General features: G+C 39.9%; 1 protein-coding gene across 1 annotated transcript in view; it reads left to right on the top strand.

Annotated features, from left to right (window-relative positions):
- Positions 1 to 2,017: 2,017 nt before the first annotated feature.
- GSK3B (glycogen synthase kinase 3 beta) overlaps positions 2,018 to 19,317 on the top strand; it is a 63,212-nt gene continuing 45,912 nt past the window's right edge. The window contains exons 1-3 of the mRNA XM_010073297.1: positions 2,018 to 2,103; positions 14,611 to 14,721; positions 17,660 to 17,790. Of these exons, the coding sequence (XP_010071599.1) occupies positions 2,038 to 2,103; positions 14,611 to 14,721; positions 17,660 to 17,790 (308 nt within the window). The 5' untranslated portion in view covers positions 2,018 to 2,037. The remainder of the gene's footprint in view (positions 2,104 to 14,610; positions 14,722 to 17,659; positions 17,791 to 19,317) is intronic.

Consider the following 19,317-nt stretch of genomic DNA (forward strand, 5'->3'; position numbering starts at 1 on the left):
TGGTTGTCACCAATCACCTGCTTGTTTTTGTAATATCACTGTTAAGTGCTGTAAAACTGACTGGAGAAATTAATCTCTTCTCATAATTGGTGTTTCAGTGACTGATGAGATCTAGAGCCATCCCTGCTTCAGCTTGCTAGTTGAAATTTGCCCTAGGTCTTAAGGACCAGGGAGACACCACTGAGCCAGCAGTGACATGTGGTTCGGACAAGACGAGATATCTTTCTGTTGGTTTGAAGTCTAAACTGTGCCATGCCTCATGGTAACCCCCATCCGTGACTTTCAGAATTGATTTATTTCCGATAGCATTTAAGAAAGAATAAGTGGAGAACATTTGAGCATCCGTTCCTAACAGGAGAACCCTGTTCTCTGAGATGTGAGGCATGTTGACGATGTTATGCGATGAAGCCTGTATTCCTTTCATGAATTCACCCCATGGGATTTCAGAAGATACATGAAAGCCTCAAAGGTCTCTCCCTGCTTTCTCTTTTTCTTTTCAGCCTTCAGGATAGAATAGGCCTGCCTTGGTGTGCATCTTACGGACTTAGGCTGTAATCTTTACAGAAGCCAAGCAGTCTCAGGGAAGAAGTTGCTTTGTCCTTAAATACTAGCTGGATAATTGCCAGCTGATAATTGTGTGAGATGTCACTTGCATTTGTAAAGAGATGGCTAATACTGAAGTATTTTTTCAGTCAGAGAGTGGCAGTGATGAAAGGGTTTATGATACTGCATCCTCCCTAACACCTCTTTCTTTTAGGGCTACATGTCTTAGAGGAATTAAAAGCGAAGTTTGTAGCCATGTTCACGTTAGAAGCTCTGAGTGGTTCTTGTGGAGTTCCTTAAGCATTAATCATAGTGATAGGCAGTGTATGTGATCCTCTGATACACAGAATATGAAATACAGCAGTAGCTTCACACAAAGTAGGTGTTAGCTTTGTGCATTTAGGTATGAAAATGTGTGGTGGGTAAAGAATTTTCTTCCCTAATATTCCTGATGTTGGTCAGAGTTAATGATGCTGGTAGGACCAGTATATTAGTCTAGTGTATTGGTCCTAGCTAGTTAGGAAGCGTGATTAGCAACCCCGTGATCCACATAAAAATTGGAATACCTTCTAATTTTGAAGCTGCAGATTGTATAGTAATTGAGGAAGGAAAAATAGTCATGTGTAAATGTGACTGTAGGAGAAAGGAGTATTGTAGCAAAAGGTGTGGAATGAAGTCTAACAAATGTAACTGTGCTAATTTTACTTGCTTGTTTTTATTCATACCTGTAATTCAACATTTAACTTATTTTTATCTGGCTATAAAATCCTTCATTTGTTTAGGGCTCAGTCACAATGAGTATTGCAGCAAGGTCCCAAATTCATTGTGCATGTAATGAACTGATTTTATTTTAACAGCTTTTTCAGGTTGATATAAAATGGGAAAATAACACTGTTACTCTGTCTGCCTAAACCTGGTTAAACCTTGGTTGAACAGAAGTGGGAATTGGGTTGCCTACTCAATTTCAGGTGCTTTTTGTTGGTATTGCAAAAAGAATGGTATGGGAAATGATCTTCTGTCACAAACCTGTTTTGCAGTATAGAGAGTTAGCATGTAGGTGGAAATATTATGTTTGCTTTTACATTATTTTCTTTTTTTTACAGTATTCAGGGAGAGAGGCTTCCAAGAATTCTGACACATACAATGTATTATTGTAAGATCAGAAAATAAAAATGGAAAGTTAATGTCATCTTGCTTTTTACCACTGAAACTTCAGTAACATAACTATGTAACTCTTCGATTTTGTGATGTATTTGTGGACCTTCATTTCAGAGGGAAACTGTACTCAAAAATGTCAATGTTCTCAGTGATAAAGTAATTGGAAGAAAGACTAATAAAGATGTGGAAGCCGTTGCCTCTTTCCAGTTTCAGTTGTTCTTTGGTTCCTTAGTTTTGTAAGCTCCTGTTCATTACAATACTCTTAACTTTGTGAGAAAAGAGTTTTCACTAATTGTTTGCTTTTCTCTTTGGTTTCAGAACCGAGAGCTCCAGATTATGAGGAAGTTGGATCATTGTAACATTGTCCGATTGCGTTATTTCTTCTACTCTAGTGGAGAGAAGGTAAGAATGGAAAACCAAGGCATTGCCTCCTGGTAACCATCTGAGGTGTAACTGAACTGTTTGCATTTCTAGGGACAGGAGTGTGAAGGTAGTAGACGTGAAAAAATGCTATAGTCCTGCCCAACAGATCGTGTTGGAGTGGATCTTTCTTGGTATTGAAGTGTGTGGTCCATGAGGAGTAGTGTTACTAGTATAGCACAACAATAGTGTAGCGGATTTGGGTACTCACCACCTCTTTTTAATTTAATGGAGCAAAGCCAGGCTTCATTTGCATGTTCTACCACTGCTTTTCCATATGTGCAGATACATTTTTTAGGATTCAGCATTAAGCATTCTAGATTTAAAGAACTTATGACTCTTCCCAGACCGAGTCTCTGTATGCTTCTGTCCCCTTTCTTTGTGCACCTGTTCCATATATAGACTGTGTTTCAAAGCCCAGAGGAAAGAAGAATGCATGATTGTATGATTCTAACATTTGTCAGAATGCTTATGCTCCAGAAAAAGGAGCAAAAGCTGGATTTAATAAATCTCAAGAAGTAGACACTGCCATTGATGTTTTCTTTCAGCCTAGGTATAAAAGTTACTTGTTTTTTAAAAAAGTGATTAGAAGTTTTTTTTATAATGAGAAGTTATAACAACTTCCTTGTCTATGTATCAGCATTTTATGAATCATAGGAGAGTTCAGGATGAAATGGACCTCAAGATGGCATCTGGTCCAACCTCATGCTTAAAGAAGGATCATCCATTAAGTCAAAAACAAAAAGTCTTTCTGGCCCATCTGAATGTAAGATGCGAGGTGGGGAGATGGGCTAGATGACTTTCTGAATTTACTCTGGTCTTTCTATATATAGTTATAAATATTTGTATAAGTTATAATTTTACATTTTTTAAACCAGATTACATCCTTAGTTGCCTTTAGATGCTGGTATACATGTCCATAATGCTGTAAAGGACTGTGTATGAGAGCTGATAGCTACTGGAAAGCTATTAACTGTTGTTGCCATGAAGTGGGTCAACAGAATGGGAGTGACGGCCCACCCACTTTATTGTCTTTAGAGACAGAGAAGGAACTGACATCTCCAGGAGGAGTTGTTGGTGGCAGGTTGCTGCAGTCTTGTGCAGTGCACAGAAGGATAATTGGAGGAGCTCTGTTACCTCTCTGAGAGGTGCTTGGGGGTACCTGGTCCTGTGCTTTTGTCTGTGCCTATGGAAAGCTTGCAAAACCACTTTGCAGAAATCAAGGATAAATGTGATTTATTTTTTTTTAATCAGCCCTTCCATTTCCTTCCTTTGGGGGTTGTCTGGTGATAGCAAGCATTTCCAGTGTTACTACATTGTTGGTAGTGCGATATAGTTTTTTAAACTATATTGTGCTCATTTAGCCTATAACCAGAAATTCCTCAAGCAGCATGAGTACAAGAAGGGAAATACTGTGAAGGAGTGCTTGGTCTTGGGGTTTTTTCTTTGCTTTTTTAACCAGCTTATGAAATAGAGTGAAGTAAATTTCATGAGACAAGCAAAAGACAGCTGCCTATCCACTGGCTTTCAGAAACCTCCTGCAAACAGCGGAAGTGTTAAACTTCTCCGAACACTGTTTCAGAAGCCTTTGTGTAACAGTAACTTGAGTAAAACACTTTTGTAAATCTTTAACTTGATGTTGAGCTTGAGACTAGATTTTCCACTTTGCTGTTTGAACTCCACATGGCTGATTCTTGGCAACGCTAGTTTTGTTTTTTAAAATGCCATTGCTATCCATGATCAGCGAATCTTAATGCTTCAGTGAGAAGTTTTCTTTCACATTCCTTCTGCTAGTCTCTCTTCATGCCTCTGCTCTGTGCCTTTGTGATTTCCAGTGCTACTCTGTTGCAAAATGGGACAAATGTGAATGAGTCTGTAGGGCAAAGGTGCACCCAGCAGAACGTCAGTACTGGTAGTGTTACAGTTCAGGTTGCAAGGTCTCTTTGCAGTTCAATACGAAATGATACATAATTGGCTTGCAAGTATTTCTATGCAGGTGCCAGCATGTGGAGATAACTGTGTATGTGTTTGTTTACTGCTGTTTGAGAAAAGCTCTAGAGAGCAGTAAGTTGGATTTCTGAAGCTTATCTGAGAAAGAATAATGTTTCTTCTCATGTCTTTGTCAGTTTGCAAAGCAATGACATTTTTTCCTTCATATTACCCTCATAATCAAGCTGGCTCTGTGGGGAGTGGAGGAAAAAGGGAGAAGAGCATAACGTCCCATCTGGTAACCAGGAAGGACACGTAGGAAGCAGTTGCAAATTGAGGTGCTAGGTACCCAGAGTTTTATATAAAGTGATTCTTGAAGGCAGGTCCAATGGGAAGAGTAATGTAAAAATCCAGGAAAAGTATAGCAGAAAATGCAGTAGCATACTGATGAGTAGGGCTTGAAATTGTTATCTGTCTTCATGAAGAACTTAAACACAGATTAATGGCAGTGGGCTGATAATTAACTGAAGTCCAGCAGTGATGAGAAAATTTCAGAGGTAACTATCATACTGCTAGTACCTTTAATAAAATAGTTCGCCAATGAATTTAATTTTGATACCTGCATATCAAGCGTTTTCTTACATAAAGGTTTCATGCTGCTGTGATCGCTCCACCTGTTTCTTCCAGCTGGAGCGTTCCTTGGACTTCTCCCATCTTCCTTGGTGCTTGACACCAGGATCTCTAAGGCCAGAGACTTTTTTTTTTTTGGCCAATATCCAAGAACCTTAAATCTGACTCAGTTTAGAGGTACCTCAAAGGATTTCTCCAAATCCAGTAAGACTGGCACTCTTTGAAAGCTGTGCGCCTCATAGTCACTTCAGTTCATTTTAACAGCTAGGCATTTTTAGGCACTGGGCAACCTTAAACCTGGCTTTATTCTAACAAAACAGAGGGTTTAATTCTTGAGTAGAAAACTAGAAACAATACAAAATAGCATCAAACTGAAAAACAGTTGTAAATAATGGGATTGAGCGTGCCCTCAGCAAGTTTGCTGATGACACCAGCTGTGTGGTGTGGTGGACACACTGGAGGGAAGGGATGCCATCCAGAGGGACCTGGACAGGCTGGAGAGGTGGGACCGTGCCAACCTCATGAAATTTAACAAGGCCAAGTGCAAGGTCCTGCACGTGGGTCTGAGCAACCCCAAGCATAAATACAGGCTGGGTGGAGAATGGATAGAGAGCAGCCCTGAGGAAAAGGGCTTGAGAGTGTTGGTTGATGAGAAGCTCAACGTGACCCAGCAATGTGTCCTGTTCAGCCTGGAGAAGAGAAGACTCTGGGGAGACCTTAGAGCAGCCTTCCAGTACTTAAAGGGGGCTACAGGAGAGATGGGGAGGGACTCTTGATCAGGGAGTATAGCGACAGGACAAGGGGTATCAGCTTTAAGCTGAAAGGGTGTATTAGATTAGATATTAGGAGGAAGTGTTTTTCCTGTGAGGGTGGTGAGGCACGGGAACAGGTTGCACAGAGAAGTTGTGCGTCTCTCATCCCTGGAGGTGTTCAAGGCCAGACTGGATGAGGCTTTGAGCAACCTGGGCTAGTTGAGGTGTCCCTGCCCATGGCAGGGGGTTGGAACTAGGTGATCTTCAAGGTCCCTTCCAACACAAACCGTTCTATGGTTCTGTAACACTTGTTATTAAGACTGTTCCTTAGCTGCATCAGGGTTGTAGCTAGCTTGTAGTGATTTAAGCTCTGTTTGCTTTTTCTAGGCACTATCCCTGGAACTGGTTGAAATGTTTGAGCTCCCTACTTTTTCTTTTTTTTTTTTTTTTTTGTTTTGCTGTGATGAACTCCTATTTTTGTCTCCCATTCACTTAAACTTCCTTCCTGTTTTTGCCAAAGGCAATCCAGCATTAGCAACATGGAAATCTTGTATCAAACGTGGCTTTGATTGATTTCTTCTCCCTTGTTTTTTGTGACTGGGTGACTCACTCTTGTCTGAACATCTTTGAATTTGTATTTTCTTTGTATAGGTATGCCCTATATAGGGAGGTGTGTGCATATATATATGTGCATACATGCATGCGCACGCATATATTTATACCTGTGTGCATGTGTGTATATATATAAAAAAAATTGTTCTGAGTACTGACTACTTATTAATCATGTTTGACTAATGATTTCTGGTTTAAGAGAGCTCGAAGAGAGCGCGTGTTATATGTTAATATGACAGTTGCCAGGCTTGGCATTCAGGTTGCTTCTATAAACTATTTCCTTCTTGGTTGTTTCTTTTTGTAAGTTTACAGGATAACCCAGTTCTTTCAAAAGCCTCTTCCTTAATGAATTTGCGAGAGTAGATTCTGATTGTTTTGTGTTTTTTTTTTTCCTGAGGCTGTATGAGATACCTGATAGCAGGGCACTGACTTTTGTAGCTGTAGTGTGCTGTTCAGTAGTCCGAAACCTGTAATTGGTGGAATGAACCAGAGGGGAAGAAAGAACAACTGAATTATGGGCTGAGTTGTGTATGGAAGATTATCTTGGGGGAAGTAGTCACAAGTCTTTTCCACGCTGTATTTCTGTGATTTGTGGTTTTCTAGATAATCTTTGGAGGAAATGGGCAGGATTATAGGGTTAGCCAACTCTGCTGTGTGTGATAGTTTTTGTATTCTGCCCTCAGATAAGGTCTTGACAGGCAAACCAGGCATTTTGTTCAGCTTGCCACTGGGAGATCAGACTATATTAGGAAAGCTACATTTCTGATTTGATTTTTGCTACTTTTCCTTAATTTCAGGGACTGTCTTGCATTTAGCGTGATATGTAAATGTAAGTGTTGATTTACTGAAGCAGGGGCAGATCATCTTGCTGCCTGTCTTTTTGAGCCTAATTCTGCTGAGAACCTTTTCAGCCATGCTCCAAGGGAGGGCAGACACAGACATACCAAATATTCCCTTGGCCCCTTTGCAGAGTATTCATTCCCTGATGTTTTATAGCATGACCTAACTTCTTAAATCAGTGGCTGCTCAGTAAAATTATTCAGCTGTGTAAAACCTGAAATGAGTTCCTAATCTTTTTTTTTCCCCTCTTCTATTTCCGGTTTAGACCTTTCTTTGTGGTATTTCATAACTGTGAGAGTTTTCTTGTTTCGGTATTCCTGAGTGTTTGATAGTCTGATTGATCTATATATGTGCCCAAAAGAGGAAGAGAAACCAGTGAAGAGGTTTGTCCCTGCATCAAATCATATAAAAGTAAAATAAATACAATTTTGTTGAGTAATTGCATCTCTGGTTATGTAACCTTCCCCCTATCCCCCCTTAAGGTGGCTTGGTATTCAGAGTAGTCAAAGAAAGCATATATGGAAGCACAGAGAGATCACAAATAGGCATTATGCTGACTCTCTTTTGGAGGATGAGCTGGCCCTTCTGTATGCTCTAATTGATTTGTAGTCTTATCTAACCTTAGCTCTAAGGGGACACAGCCACAAGTCCATGCCTACTCAGGATGGAAATTTATTCCCATAGACTTAGGTTGAGGTTTAAAATAAACGCGCAGAAGATAGCACACAGCAGCCTATAGATGCAGCTCAGTGTGTATCTGGCATGCGCTTTGGCAACAGTGTATTAAACTGCAATGAAGAACTTTGGAAAAAGGGAGCAACTGGCTTATTTGCAAGCTTAGACCTTGCTGAACAATTGGTGTTTCGCCAAGCTCATATCCCTGTTAGGAAGAGATATATCCTGCACCTTCAAAGAGGCATGAACATCCTTATCGTTTCTCACGGAAGTGTTCAGATGTGTTCTCATGTGAGGACTGTCAGTTCTGTTTCCTGTTAAAATAGAGTAATTGTAGTTGAACCATTTGGTTTCTTTAATTAACTTGTTTTTAAAAAAAATAAATTATTGCACAGAACATCCAATTGGCAGAGCCTTGAGCCCCATTTCAAATTGACAGAGCCTGTGTGAATGTTTCGTACCAGCCCAGTAATGTGCTGAAGGGCCGTCACTAGAGATGAATTGAGTCACTAGGATCCATTTAATCTTTGGCAGATCTGCTCTGCTGTCTACAAAGGAGTAATTAATGCCAATTATGAGGAGTTTTGTGATGTTGGTATCTCTAGTCCTTGCCTGAGGCCTGCCAAGCTCATTTCAAAAAGGGCACCAATCATCAGATAATGATTATCAGTTACTGCTCTTAGGGCTCGCAACATGCTGGGAATTTCCTTAGTTGTAGTTACGAGTGATCTCTGGTTTTGAGTAGATTGTGTTAATAGAAATAGCAGTTTTGTCTGCCTGTGGTAGGGCTTTGCAAGAGCAGGGTAGGCAGCAGTGGTGAGGTGGTGCAGTGGAAATGAGAAGCTCCGTGATTTCTCTCTAGACCAGTGAACCGTCCAGTATGTCCAGTTAGTCACTCTCCTGTTCGCAAGTAATTTCTTTACCAGCTCTAGCTACTGCTCTCATCTTCCCATGCTGGATGGCTGTTACAAAAGCAGCTTGTATTGTTTGTCCTGAGGCAGGCATATAGTTTGAACCATTATGGTGTATTATCTTGCCTGGTTTGCTGTCATGGATATATCCTGGTTCAGAAACTTCTACTCAGTCTGGAAGGTAGTGTAGGTCGTCACAGCTGACCCAGTTGGTGTTTCCTACCTACATCAGACTGTGTTATGTTGAAGAGCAATGAACGTTACAGACCAATTTAAGTTTTGACAAATAGGTGTAGGAACAGAAGTCTTGGGACAGATCTCTGTTCTCAAACTCGGTCATGAACAGTGGGGGAGTAGGAAAGGAGATACTTTGCCCAACATTTGTAGTGCTAGTAGAAAGCTTTGGTATCTTTCCGAACACTGAAGTTGAGTCTTTAACTCCTCTTACACCCCTGGAGTTATCTATGTGAAACTGCAGCTATACATCTAGGTTTACAGTTCCTTTACTTTAGTGGCAGCCACAGTTCTGCTGTGAAATAGATGTGATCATAAACTGAGTAAAAACAGGCACATGTGACCACTGGATGTCACCATTCCTTCATACAAATAAGGTCAGCTACAACATTTTTTTTATTTTCAAATTTTTCCAGTGTACCATGGCTACTCAGCAGTTAGAGTAGAAAGGCTGCAAACTCATTTTGTCTTTGAAAGCGGTTCCAAAGTCTTTGTAGTGGACATACTGTGTCAGCCTTCCTTCAAGAAGGAAGGTGGGTCTCTCATGGTGCTTGATAAGGGTGTGTGAAGTGTGTGCTGGTTGCAGCTTTAAGAAAGAGTAGAGTAACCTTTTTTGAATCTAGAGCAAAAACTGTGTAACTTTGAACCTTGTATGTTGTCTAAATCTAGATGGCTAAGCGAAGATGAAGGGCATATCTTACCTCGTGCTGACACTCTGGTGTTTAAATAATGCACTCTGAAAGAAAGCATCATCCATGTGAAGTGCTGAGATCCATTTTCTTACTTTCTAACTCCAAGTTAAGTCCTTCAGTGCTTTTTGACAGAACCCTTGTGTAGCCACCATCCTGTCAGTAACAGCTTCAGGTGTAGCATGTACCTCTGAAGCATCATCGGTGGGGTGCTATCATATGGTAAAGAAAACAGGATCCCCTTGAGTAAACTGACAGGCTTGTTTACCTTCTTTAGCCCCCATACTGATGCCTTGGGATAATTTTAATAAGAAGTGCATTCTGGAGGCATATTCTTTAATTTCTGGTTTGACTTATCTGTCTGCTTTTAGCTTGAATAGGCAGGTAAAGTGAGTTTCTTCAGAGTGCAGTTCTGCATTTATTCTCCAAATGCACAGTTAGTTTAAGAAACTCCAGTATTGTTCATCTCCTCCTAGTTGCACTCATACAGCTGGTCACATGGAGTCCATCTGAAAACTTGGTCAATTAAGTGATCTGGGATTTAAAAAAAAAAGGGGGGGGAGGGGGGGCAAAAAAACAACTGCAAACCACAGCAGAACCACCACCACAGTTACTGATCCACCAGGAGATGAAAACTGAAATCAGCATGTTCATCACTTTTTCCAAATTCTGATTAGTAAATTTAGTCAACCTAGAAGAAAGAATACTCAGAATAATTTCTTAACCATTTTATCCTATTACTTGATGCTCAGAGAAATTTTCCTTAGATTCCAAGTAGGACTGACAGTTCAGCAGAACTTCTAACACCTTACTAGATGCTTATGTATTCTTCAGAGAGTGTCCTGTGATCCTCTCTTCTTTCCCCCTCAGTCTGGTGCTTGGCATATAGGAACTCCCTGGATTCTATCATTGTGCTGGTGGTAAATAGGGGAACTAGTTGGACTGTGACTGACTGATGTTGATTGCGGTTTTATACATGCACTTCGTTAATGTAGTATGTGAGATATGAAAAATAAATTAATGAAAGCTGGTAGAAACAACTCAGGATTAATTTGGGGTTTGTTGAGGCTGAGGATGATCATTAAAAAGGAATATTTGTACTTCCTTGCACAACCCAGAAGAGGAAATCTTTGAATTCAATAGCTGTTGCTTTATCTTGGCTACAGTTAAGCTCAATTGGATGGTGCTTAAAACAGATTACTTGTGTGGATTGAAGGAGAGAAGAGTTTTAAAAATGGAGTTTGAGACCTCCATGCAGCCTTTTCTATGTCAGTAGGGTAGTGTTCTCAATTTTGCTCAGTCTTCAGACATGTAATGTGCAATGCTCATGTGCTAGAGTAGCTGCACTTGCAGCCTATTTTATCTCCAATTTTTGATACAAAGAAAAATATTAAATTGCTAGAATGTTTTGGCTCTTGTGTCCTAGTCTTTTTCATGCCTCTCATTGTGGCGTAGTCTGTGTTAGTATTTACTTACATTAAGTGTTTCCAACCAAAGTGAAGCGGTGCCTGAATTGTTGGTTCTTGAGAGGTGCAGAGCAGTTCAATGGCAAGGCCATGGTTATTTTGCTCTGGCTCATTACAGAGCACTGTTTGTCAGCTGAGGGTTTATTTGGCAACAGAAAAGTAGCTTCTAACATTTGAGGCAATTGGAGGTCCATGAGCTGCATTGATCCTATATTCCCCTTCTTTTTAATTTTAAAAAGTACATGGTCGTAACCTTAGCAGCAAGCACGGGAGAACATGGATCCACATAAGTATTTGACCTGTTGAGGAAAGCTAATAATCTATTCAGTCCAAATGTCTGTAAGGAGGAGTGAACTATGAAATGACATCTTGTGTTTTCTTTCTGTCGTTTATATGATGCAGTCTCCTCTGGACCTTTCTGCTCTCTTGCAGAGGCATTTCAGAGGTCCTTGTGGCGGTTGGGTTACCTTGGTTGGTTCCCAGCCCAGCAGTTTTGAAACAGCAGTGTGGAAACAAGTCATGTGTAAAATACATGGTGAGGTTTGAAAAAGGCTTCCTGTAATGGAAAGATAAGCCTTGATCCTCCTGCCTGATCCTCAAGCAGTTACCCTCATTTGGCAAGCTCTTTGAGTTAACTCTGTTTCCTATTGCAGAACATTTGGGTCACTGGAAAAATATGTGTTTAGGAGGAGTGCATGAGGTAGGCAAACCAGGTTACATCATCCTCAGAGCTTGTCAGGCTGTGACTGCTTTCTAGCTTGTACTGGATCTTGTTCAGGGGAATCAAGGTAACTTGGATGTTATTTTCATTCGGTTCATACTCACAGAGAAGGGTGAGGGCTCTTGAAAACTGTATTCTGAGTTTATCAGATTTGTGCCAGGTTACATCAGGAGGAGGCAGGTCAGAACAGTCGAATTGTCACTGATTCATTAAAGCAGTCATTTAGGGCACTTCTGAAGTGTCAGTGGCTTGTGGTAGGAGTGGAGTATGCTGCTACTTACATAGGCAATACCTTAAGCCTTGCCTTTGTAGTTACATATTAAAGTTCTGGGTTCATCAAATGGTACATCAAAACTTGTTTGGTTGGGGGGAAAGTGTTCATGTGCCTTCACGTCTTCTGTGTAACTGTATTGCAGTGTCTCACCTAGGAGCAATATCATGCAAAACCCATGTAGTTTGTTCAAGTGCTGTGGGTAGCATAAAAACTCTTAAGGATTGGTGGGTGGGTGCAAAACCTCCTTCTCTACGATTCAGATGCCTTGATCTTTCTGTGCTTGTGCTGTGCCATTGAATTAGTCCTATTTCCAACAGAACAGAAAAATCAAAATGGAGGAGGGAAAAGCAAAACAAAGGTGGTGTGAGCTACATAGTCCTGTAATTCTCAAAATTAACTGTTGTGAAGTAGCGTGGACAGTGTTTAATGATCATACGTATTACTGGTTTAAATGTCTCATTTTGCTTGTATCATGAGAGAATAATGAAGTCCCTGTAATTCCATTTTTACTCATTTTTTCATCTCTCTAATCTCTCATGTAAATCTTTTTGATACATGGAACATGAATCCTCTGAATGAAAGTAATCGACCTCAGTTAGAGTACTTTGTGCAGTGACTTGTAACCAGTAAGACTCTCCAACTCTCCAAGAGGAGGCAAGCATTAAACATATTCATCAGGTTGTATCTACACTGAATCAAACAGAATTCATATTAAAAAGACTTTTCTTCTCTTGGTGTACAAGTTGCCTTACTAGGCATAAGTTAACCTTGATTTTTTTGGGACATTTATTTTCTGTATTTTATAATTAATACCTTAGAAGCTCTGACCTAAGAAGAGGTGGTGGTGGATTTTTATTGGCTTGAAGTGAGAGTCAGGGAGGGAAAAGCTTCTCTTGTTGCAGAAGGGAAAGTGCTGAAAGGATGTCAGTTTCTTGCATACATTTTCACATCCATGGACTTCCACAGCTGTCCGGTATTTCCTCCTCATCTGTTGAAAAATGCTTGTTTTCCAGCCTGGTCACCAGATTCCTTCATGTTGTTACCCAGTTCCTGGGATAGCACTGGTGGTTTCGGAGGCTGCTGCTCCTTATCTATGTTTCAGAATTACTCTAAGAGCAAATATAAGTTAGTGGGCCATTGGTATTTGCTTAGTGCTGGTGCTATTATCACTGTAATTTAAGCAAGGATATTTTAAAAAGACCATCTTTTTGTAGGGAAGAGTGATGTAGGCAGGGCCTTGCAAGGTGACTTAGCCTATTAGGAGGTAGTAATAGGAGCTATTAAAATGTCCTGAAAATACAAGCTTTTATTGTCAGATAATGGTGGACAGAGATCTTGAATTCTGAGTCTTCAACAACACACAAACCCAGCAGTTCTTTGCATATTGTGTATTCAAGGTGTGTATTCCTGTGTGTGTTACCACATGTCATTTCTTTACTCACTGGAGACTGCTGCTCTTTGCTGAGGCAAGATAGAGATAGGTAAGGAAAACAGAGCACTTTGAGAGTAACACACCATACTCTGTGCTTGAAATGATGTGTTAAGTCACAGTAATATTATTAAATTGCTATAGCTAAATGAGGTTTGTTTTGGGGAACTAAGATACGTAGCCAGTGGACCTGCTGACAAGGGACTCCAGTTGAAGACCTGGGAGTTCTGTACTATTTCCATCCACGTAAAATCTGTATATATTGTCTTTCTCTACAGAAAGATCTAGCTGTTAATACAAGCGCAAGAGAGGCTACTTCTGATTAATTCACCTAGCTTTCAAAAATAACTTCTCAGGTTGATACAGTTAATTATACCCACCCCCCCACCTCTGTCATTAAATGTATTCACAGTCTTGATAGGATTTGTGCAGAAGACTGTGTTAAAATACCAGAAGTCTTTTAAGACCTGTTTTACTGCTGAAAATTCTCAGTTCTACAGTTGGGCACTGTGTGATTATAGTAATTTGACGCTTAATTCCTCTTTGTTCCTTCTTTCCTTTTTTAATATATTCTGTAATGAAGTATCTTATTATACAGCTACGTTTGTTGTTTCTGTGTTGTGTTCACACAGACCTCTAACCTGATACTAGATATTAAAAGTGATGCTCAAGTCTTTGTTTTTTGTCTTGTTCTGTTTTGCCATGAATAAGTTTAGATGTTTAAGTTGGAGGTGACTGGGACATCAGGAATTGCATGTGAACAAAAATAGTTAATAATGTTAACACTGGCTTACTGTATGTGAGTGGTTAATATGTATTATTAATCCCTTAATAGTTGGAAATTCAGTAAGATCGAAGGAACATTTCTAAAGGATGCAGGATTTTTAAACTTTTTTTGATGTGTAGTTGTGAGATGTGAGTTTGGGACTTGTAAATTTGCACTTCTTGGGTTTTGGCGGGGAAGGGACTAATGGGTTAATAAGCTGCTTTAAATAACGATGCAGGTGTCACCTTGAAATATCTCCTAATGAAAATATTGACTGGGCAAAACAATTATATCCTTCTCCACATTTATCAGAAAATATCTTATGTTGGAGAACACATTAATTAATGTGACCTTAAACATTAAGTTTGACTTAAGTATTAGTGCCCAAATGCAAAGCCTAAAGGAAAAAGTTTTGGTGTCAGCTCACATGCCCACTGAAAACATGTACCTAAAATGTCAATAGCTTTCTCATCCTTTTGGCTTCTCCAAATGCCTTAATTGTACTTCATGCTTCAAATCTGTTGCTGATTTTTTTTTTTCTTCTCCTTTATTCTCTTTCAGAAAGATGAGGTGTACCTCAACTTGGTGCTGGACTATGTTCCTGAAACAGTATACAGAGTTGCCAGACATTATAGTCGGGCCAAACAGACACTCCCTATGATTTATGTCAAGGTAGGTAACCAATAGATGTGGTTAGACGAAGAAGGATATTATAGGAATTGACTTTGTGGACACCTCTCTTCTGCCATAATTTGTTTTCTGAGTTTTTTAGGTGTGTGTACATCTTGAGGCAAGGAAAAAAATACTAGAATGATTATTTGTTGTGGCAAAGGAAGAGTAGAGGGAGTGGCTTAAAGCAAGCACTTGCGATTTCTCACTTTACAAAAATCTTGGAATGGGTGGGGGAGACTGAGTGCAGGGCAGGGGCAGGGGAGTCTTTTGTTTTTTAAACAGCTTAGATAAAGACTGATACCAGCCAGGTTAGCAGCTTCAGTTTCCTGAGATGATGAAGACACAATAGTACAAAGGCCAGGAACTGAAAGAGGATGTCAGGAAGAATAGTGTTCTCTTATCTGTTATCTTTCCCTTTTCATGGCATATGAGTAAGAGTTCGTGTGCTTCTGTTGTGGGCGTGAAAGACATATTTTTGTCCCCTTCCCTGCACTTGGAGCTCAGTGGGTCTTGTCTTGAAGAGCTGCGTAGGGCAAGATGTTGGAATGCACCTTGTCAAGTCTCAAAAACCCATTTAAGTTGTCTGTATCTTTTGTCATTTTTTACAAAGTAATTACAATGAATAAGATCAATTTTTTTTCCATCAAACATGGGACCTTCCTGGGTCTCATAGTTCTGTTTCATATGATGTGGTGACCATAATCCACACACTAGTGAATGATCATGTTTTCACATGACATTAATTTTTAACATGGCATCCAGATATCATTAAATGGAAATTATCAACAAATATTCCTGATCTGCATTGTTTTCTCCAGAGTCCTCCTTAAAAGTGTAATGCTTTAACATGAGGATGGGCTTAAGAAAAAACTTTGATTTAATTGAAAGAAGATAGAAGTAAGAAATAGTAATTATTCCAATAACAAAGTGTTGTGCCATAACTGTATATGCATAAATTGTAAATGGCGCGTCTCTGCAATAGCCATCATGGGTGCTTGTTTCTAAGAAAGCACAGGATCTTATCGTCCAGCAGTAAGAATTTCTACTGCAAGGTCACTCTGTTTGTTCTGTGGTGCAACAGCAGGTATTCAGGTTATATGCTTCTCAAAATTTGTGAGCTTAGCTTTTGATAAATTGTTTATATAGCTTTTGTCAGTACTCTTGCCCTAATTGCTCTTCATTATGGGGACTGGGGAAAAATTGTCCTTACTTACACTTTGAGAGAAAATTCTCCTTCAACTCTTTAATCTTGCTGAATACTTGGGACTTCCCATTCCAGGTAGCCTGGAAGGCTGTTCTTATTTTTCTGGCAAGGCAACCATTTCTCAGAATCCTATATTTAAAAGGTCATGTTACCTTGATGTCATTAAACTTTTGCAATTTTCCAGACATCTTGGCTACACAGACGTCAGATCATACCCATTTGTTCACTTCTGATTGATACCTAGGCAGGCAGAGAGCTGCTCTTCCCTCTGACAAAAAACTATTAAAGAACTGCAAGAAAGCTTTTCTAGTATTCTTTTTGTTAATTTTTATTTGTAACTTCTAACATGCTGCAAGAAATTCTTGTAAACTTTGGGTTTGCTGTGTGGAGATGAAAGGCATACTTTCTAAATCCCACATGTGTTGACCTGACTCCTCAAATTAGAGCAATCTTTTGGATTATTTTGCAATACGCTTGCACAATACATTCTTAACATGTCTAGAACAGGCAATTCAGTGTTTGTTTGCTTTTCTTTGTGCAGAATTACAGCTTTGGGAAACAAATATGAAAACTAAAGACTTAGAGCCAAAATTCGGGCAATTCTCTTCCCTCTCTTACCTTCCCCACCAAATTAACAACAAAAAACGAGGGAGAGAGAAAGAGAGTGAGAGACAAAGATATGGTGAAAGTGAGGCAAATGTCACCTGATAGCAATATCTACCAGTTGCACACGATTTTACAGACCATTAAAAGTGAACTGTGGAGAACGAGCTTGGAAAAGGAAAGCATGGAGTTGCAACTCCGTACAATGTCCTGCCTGTAGCTTAATTATTTTTTTTTTTAGAGGGAACCTGAGGGGAGACACAACAAAGATAAATAACCTGCCTGCCTGTTGTGAACCTTGAAACAGGGCTTCCCATGTCTTTGTGGGTGTGTATGCTATACAGCCCTAATTGTGTCCAGCAGCTTGTTATTCTCCATAACCAGAAGTGTGTAGCTCCAGCAGCTGGACATCCTCCCCTTGCTGTATAATTTTGCCCTGTGAAGCTCTTGGCTTCATAACACCACCTCTTGCTCTATTTCCTCCTTGCTAAGGGGCTGTTTAGCCTTGGATAGTAGCAGAGCAAACCCTCCCTCAGCAGACTTGTTTGCTCTGCCTTGCATAAAATTTTTCTGAACAGTTGTTTTTCTGTTCTCTCTTTTTGCCCAGAGGTTTAGAATTAAAGTAAGTCTGTTCCCTCACCAAGAGAACTGTTAGATTCACTCAAGTAACAGATGAGACACTATCCTAGTCCTTGGGCAACATTGAATATGTTGTTTATAACTTCATCAACTAAAGGGTTTTCTGTGTAGGTGTTTTTCCTCCACTTACATAACCTGGAATACTTCCTTTCTGTGAAGAGGCTGATTTATAAAGCAAACTGAAACACCTTTTTTGCTGTATATTTTTTGAATACCATTATTTATAAATCTTAGAAAGCTGACACAGTTATTTTTTTGGAGTAGTACTCATTTTTGGAAGGACAAATGCACAAATTTGAGCTGCATATGTGGCAAAGGGCACGTAGGGAAGGCATGCAAATACCTTGCACATCTTTATAGTGCTAATATGCATTCAGTAGGGTCTCTTTTGAGTTATTTTGTTTTTTCTTCTAATAGGAGTTTGTGCTCAATTAACTGTTTACCCCATTTTGACTAGGAAAGCATGCCTTATGCAATGTTTCTGTGTTCCAGCTGTACATGTATCAGCTGTTCCGGAGTTTAGCCTATATCCATTCCTTTGGGATCTGCCACCGGGATATAAAACCACAGAACCTCTTGCTGGACCCTGATACAGCCGTTCTAAAACTCTGCGACTTCGGAAGGTAAGCGCATCTGTGGCCTGAAGCCTGGTGAAAACAGCTTCTTTCAAAGTGAACCTGGGTGCAATTTTGCAGAGAAACCCCCTTGTGTTCTTCAGAAGGTCTTCACTTGTAGTTTTGAAACAGAAATTATTGATATTCTATTTTCCTCTTAAAATTAGTTCATATGGGAGGAGGAGAGCTGGAAAAGGATATCAAGAGGGAGGGAATTAAAATTGAAGCCTGTTATTTATACAGGTATTAAATATGCTGTCACATAGGGGAAGGTACTATGCCATGGAAAAATGCAACCAGATAGGAGGGTGAAATGTGTTTGGGGAAGAGAAGACAGGTGCAGTGGCATAATAACCTAAAAAGGTTAATGTTACACTTTATTAGTCTACTTGTGTGTATACCAGTTCACTTAATATTTCAAATGCTATGGCAGCCGAAGATCAAAACCAACACTTCTAATTGAAGCTGTTAAATAGTGGACATCTACCCTCATTTCCAACGGCACATTTATTTCCAGTATCAGTTCAAGTGAATCACCTTTGGAGTCCAGCCCTCATCTTAGAACTGATACAGAAATTCTGGGAATCTACACTGAGACAGGAGACAGATTTCCCTCTGGGAAAGTTGAGTCTTTAGATTGTGCTATAACTCTGCAGACTAAAATAGTTATCACATATATGTGAGAGGTCACAGATGCTGCTGTTGCTAAATTCGCTTGCCCGTAGTGAGTGGGAATGTCAGATGGTGGTTATTCAAGCAGTGCATCGTCATGCCTGGTGGCTCGGGAATCTCCTCTTCAGCTCTACCTCACCAGTGTTGGAGCAAAATAGGAATTGCCCTGCAACTCAAAAGTAACAATGCATAAAATGGTGTAGAAAACAGAAAACTGAGACTTTAACACAGGCTAAAAGGGTGCTGGGAGTCCTGCTTCCCTGAAGGCTGAGAGAAGTTTCTGGAAGGCTGGGCATTGGATTTGGCTTGCTTGCCACTCTGCTGAGTTTGGTGCTACTTAGTTGAATGTCATCTTTCTGAAAGGGCAGTTTCGTCTTCAAGCTCCTTTCTAACTCTTGGTGTTAATTAAGAAAGAGGTATAATATGTTCATGGACTTACATTCCAAAAGTAATGTGCTCGCGTCTTCCTTTATTTTCTTAGATAGTGGTAGAGGCAGTACTGTAGGTTAGATCCTTTGTGGCTGATCTCTTGCACTATAAGTGAAGCCTTCACATTAGTTGTGGACCATTGGCAAAGTCGTGACTACAATGGCTAAGTTTTTTTCTTTTGTTTCCTCATATCCATTTTGCTACATACCACTGTCCCTTAAACAGCAAAGAGCCAGAATATTCTGATGGAAACCTTAAAGCAAAACAAAAAACCCCACAAAAACCTCTCTGTTCTGGTAAATATCCAGAGCTTTTGAACCTCAAAAAGGTAACTGTTTGAACCGTATTCTGTCATCTTTTTTTGTAAACAAACCTTTGTACCTGGAAAAAGACAACTACCAGCCAAAAATCTGACCCTGTTTATCACCTAGATTG

This window comes from Pterocles gutturalis, unplaced genomic scaffold, assembly GCF_000699245.1.
Source record: "Pterocles gutturalis isolate BGI_N339 unplaced genomic scaffold, ASM69924v1 scaffold10912, whole genome shotgun sequence".
Classification (NCBI taxonomy): domain Eukaryota; kingdom Metazoa; phylum Chordata; class Aves; order Pterocliformes; family Pteroclidae; genus Pterocles; species Pterocles gutturalis.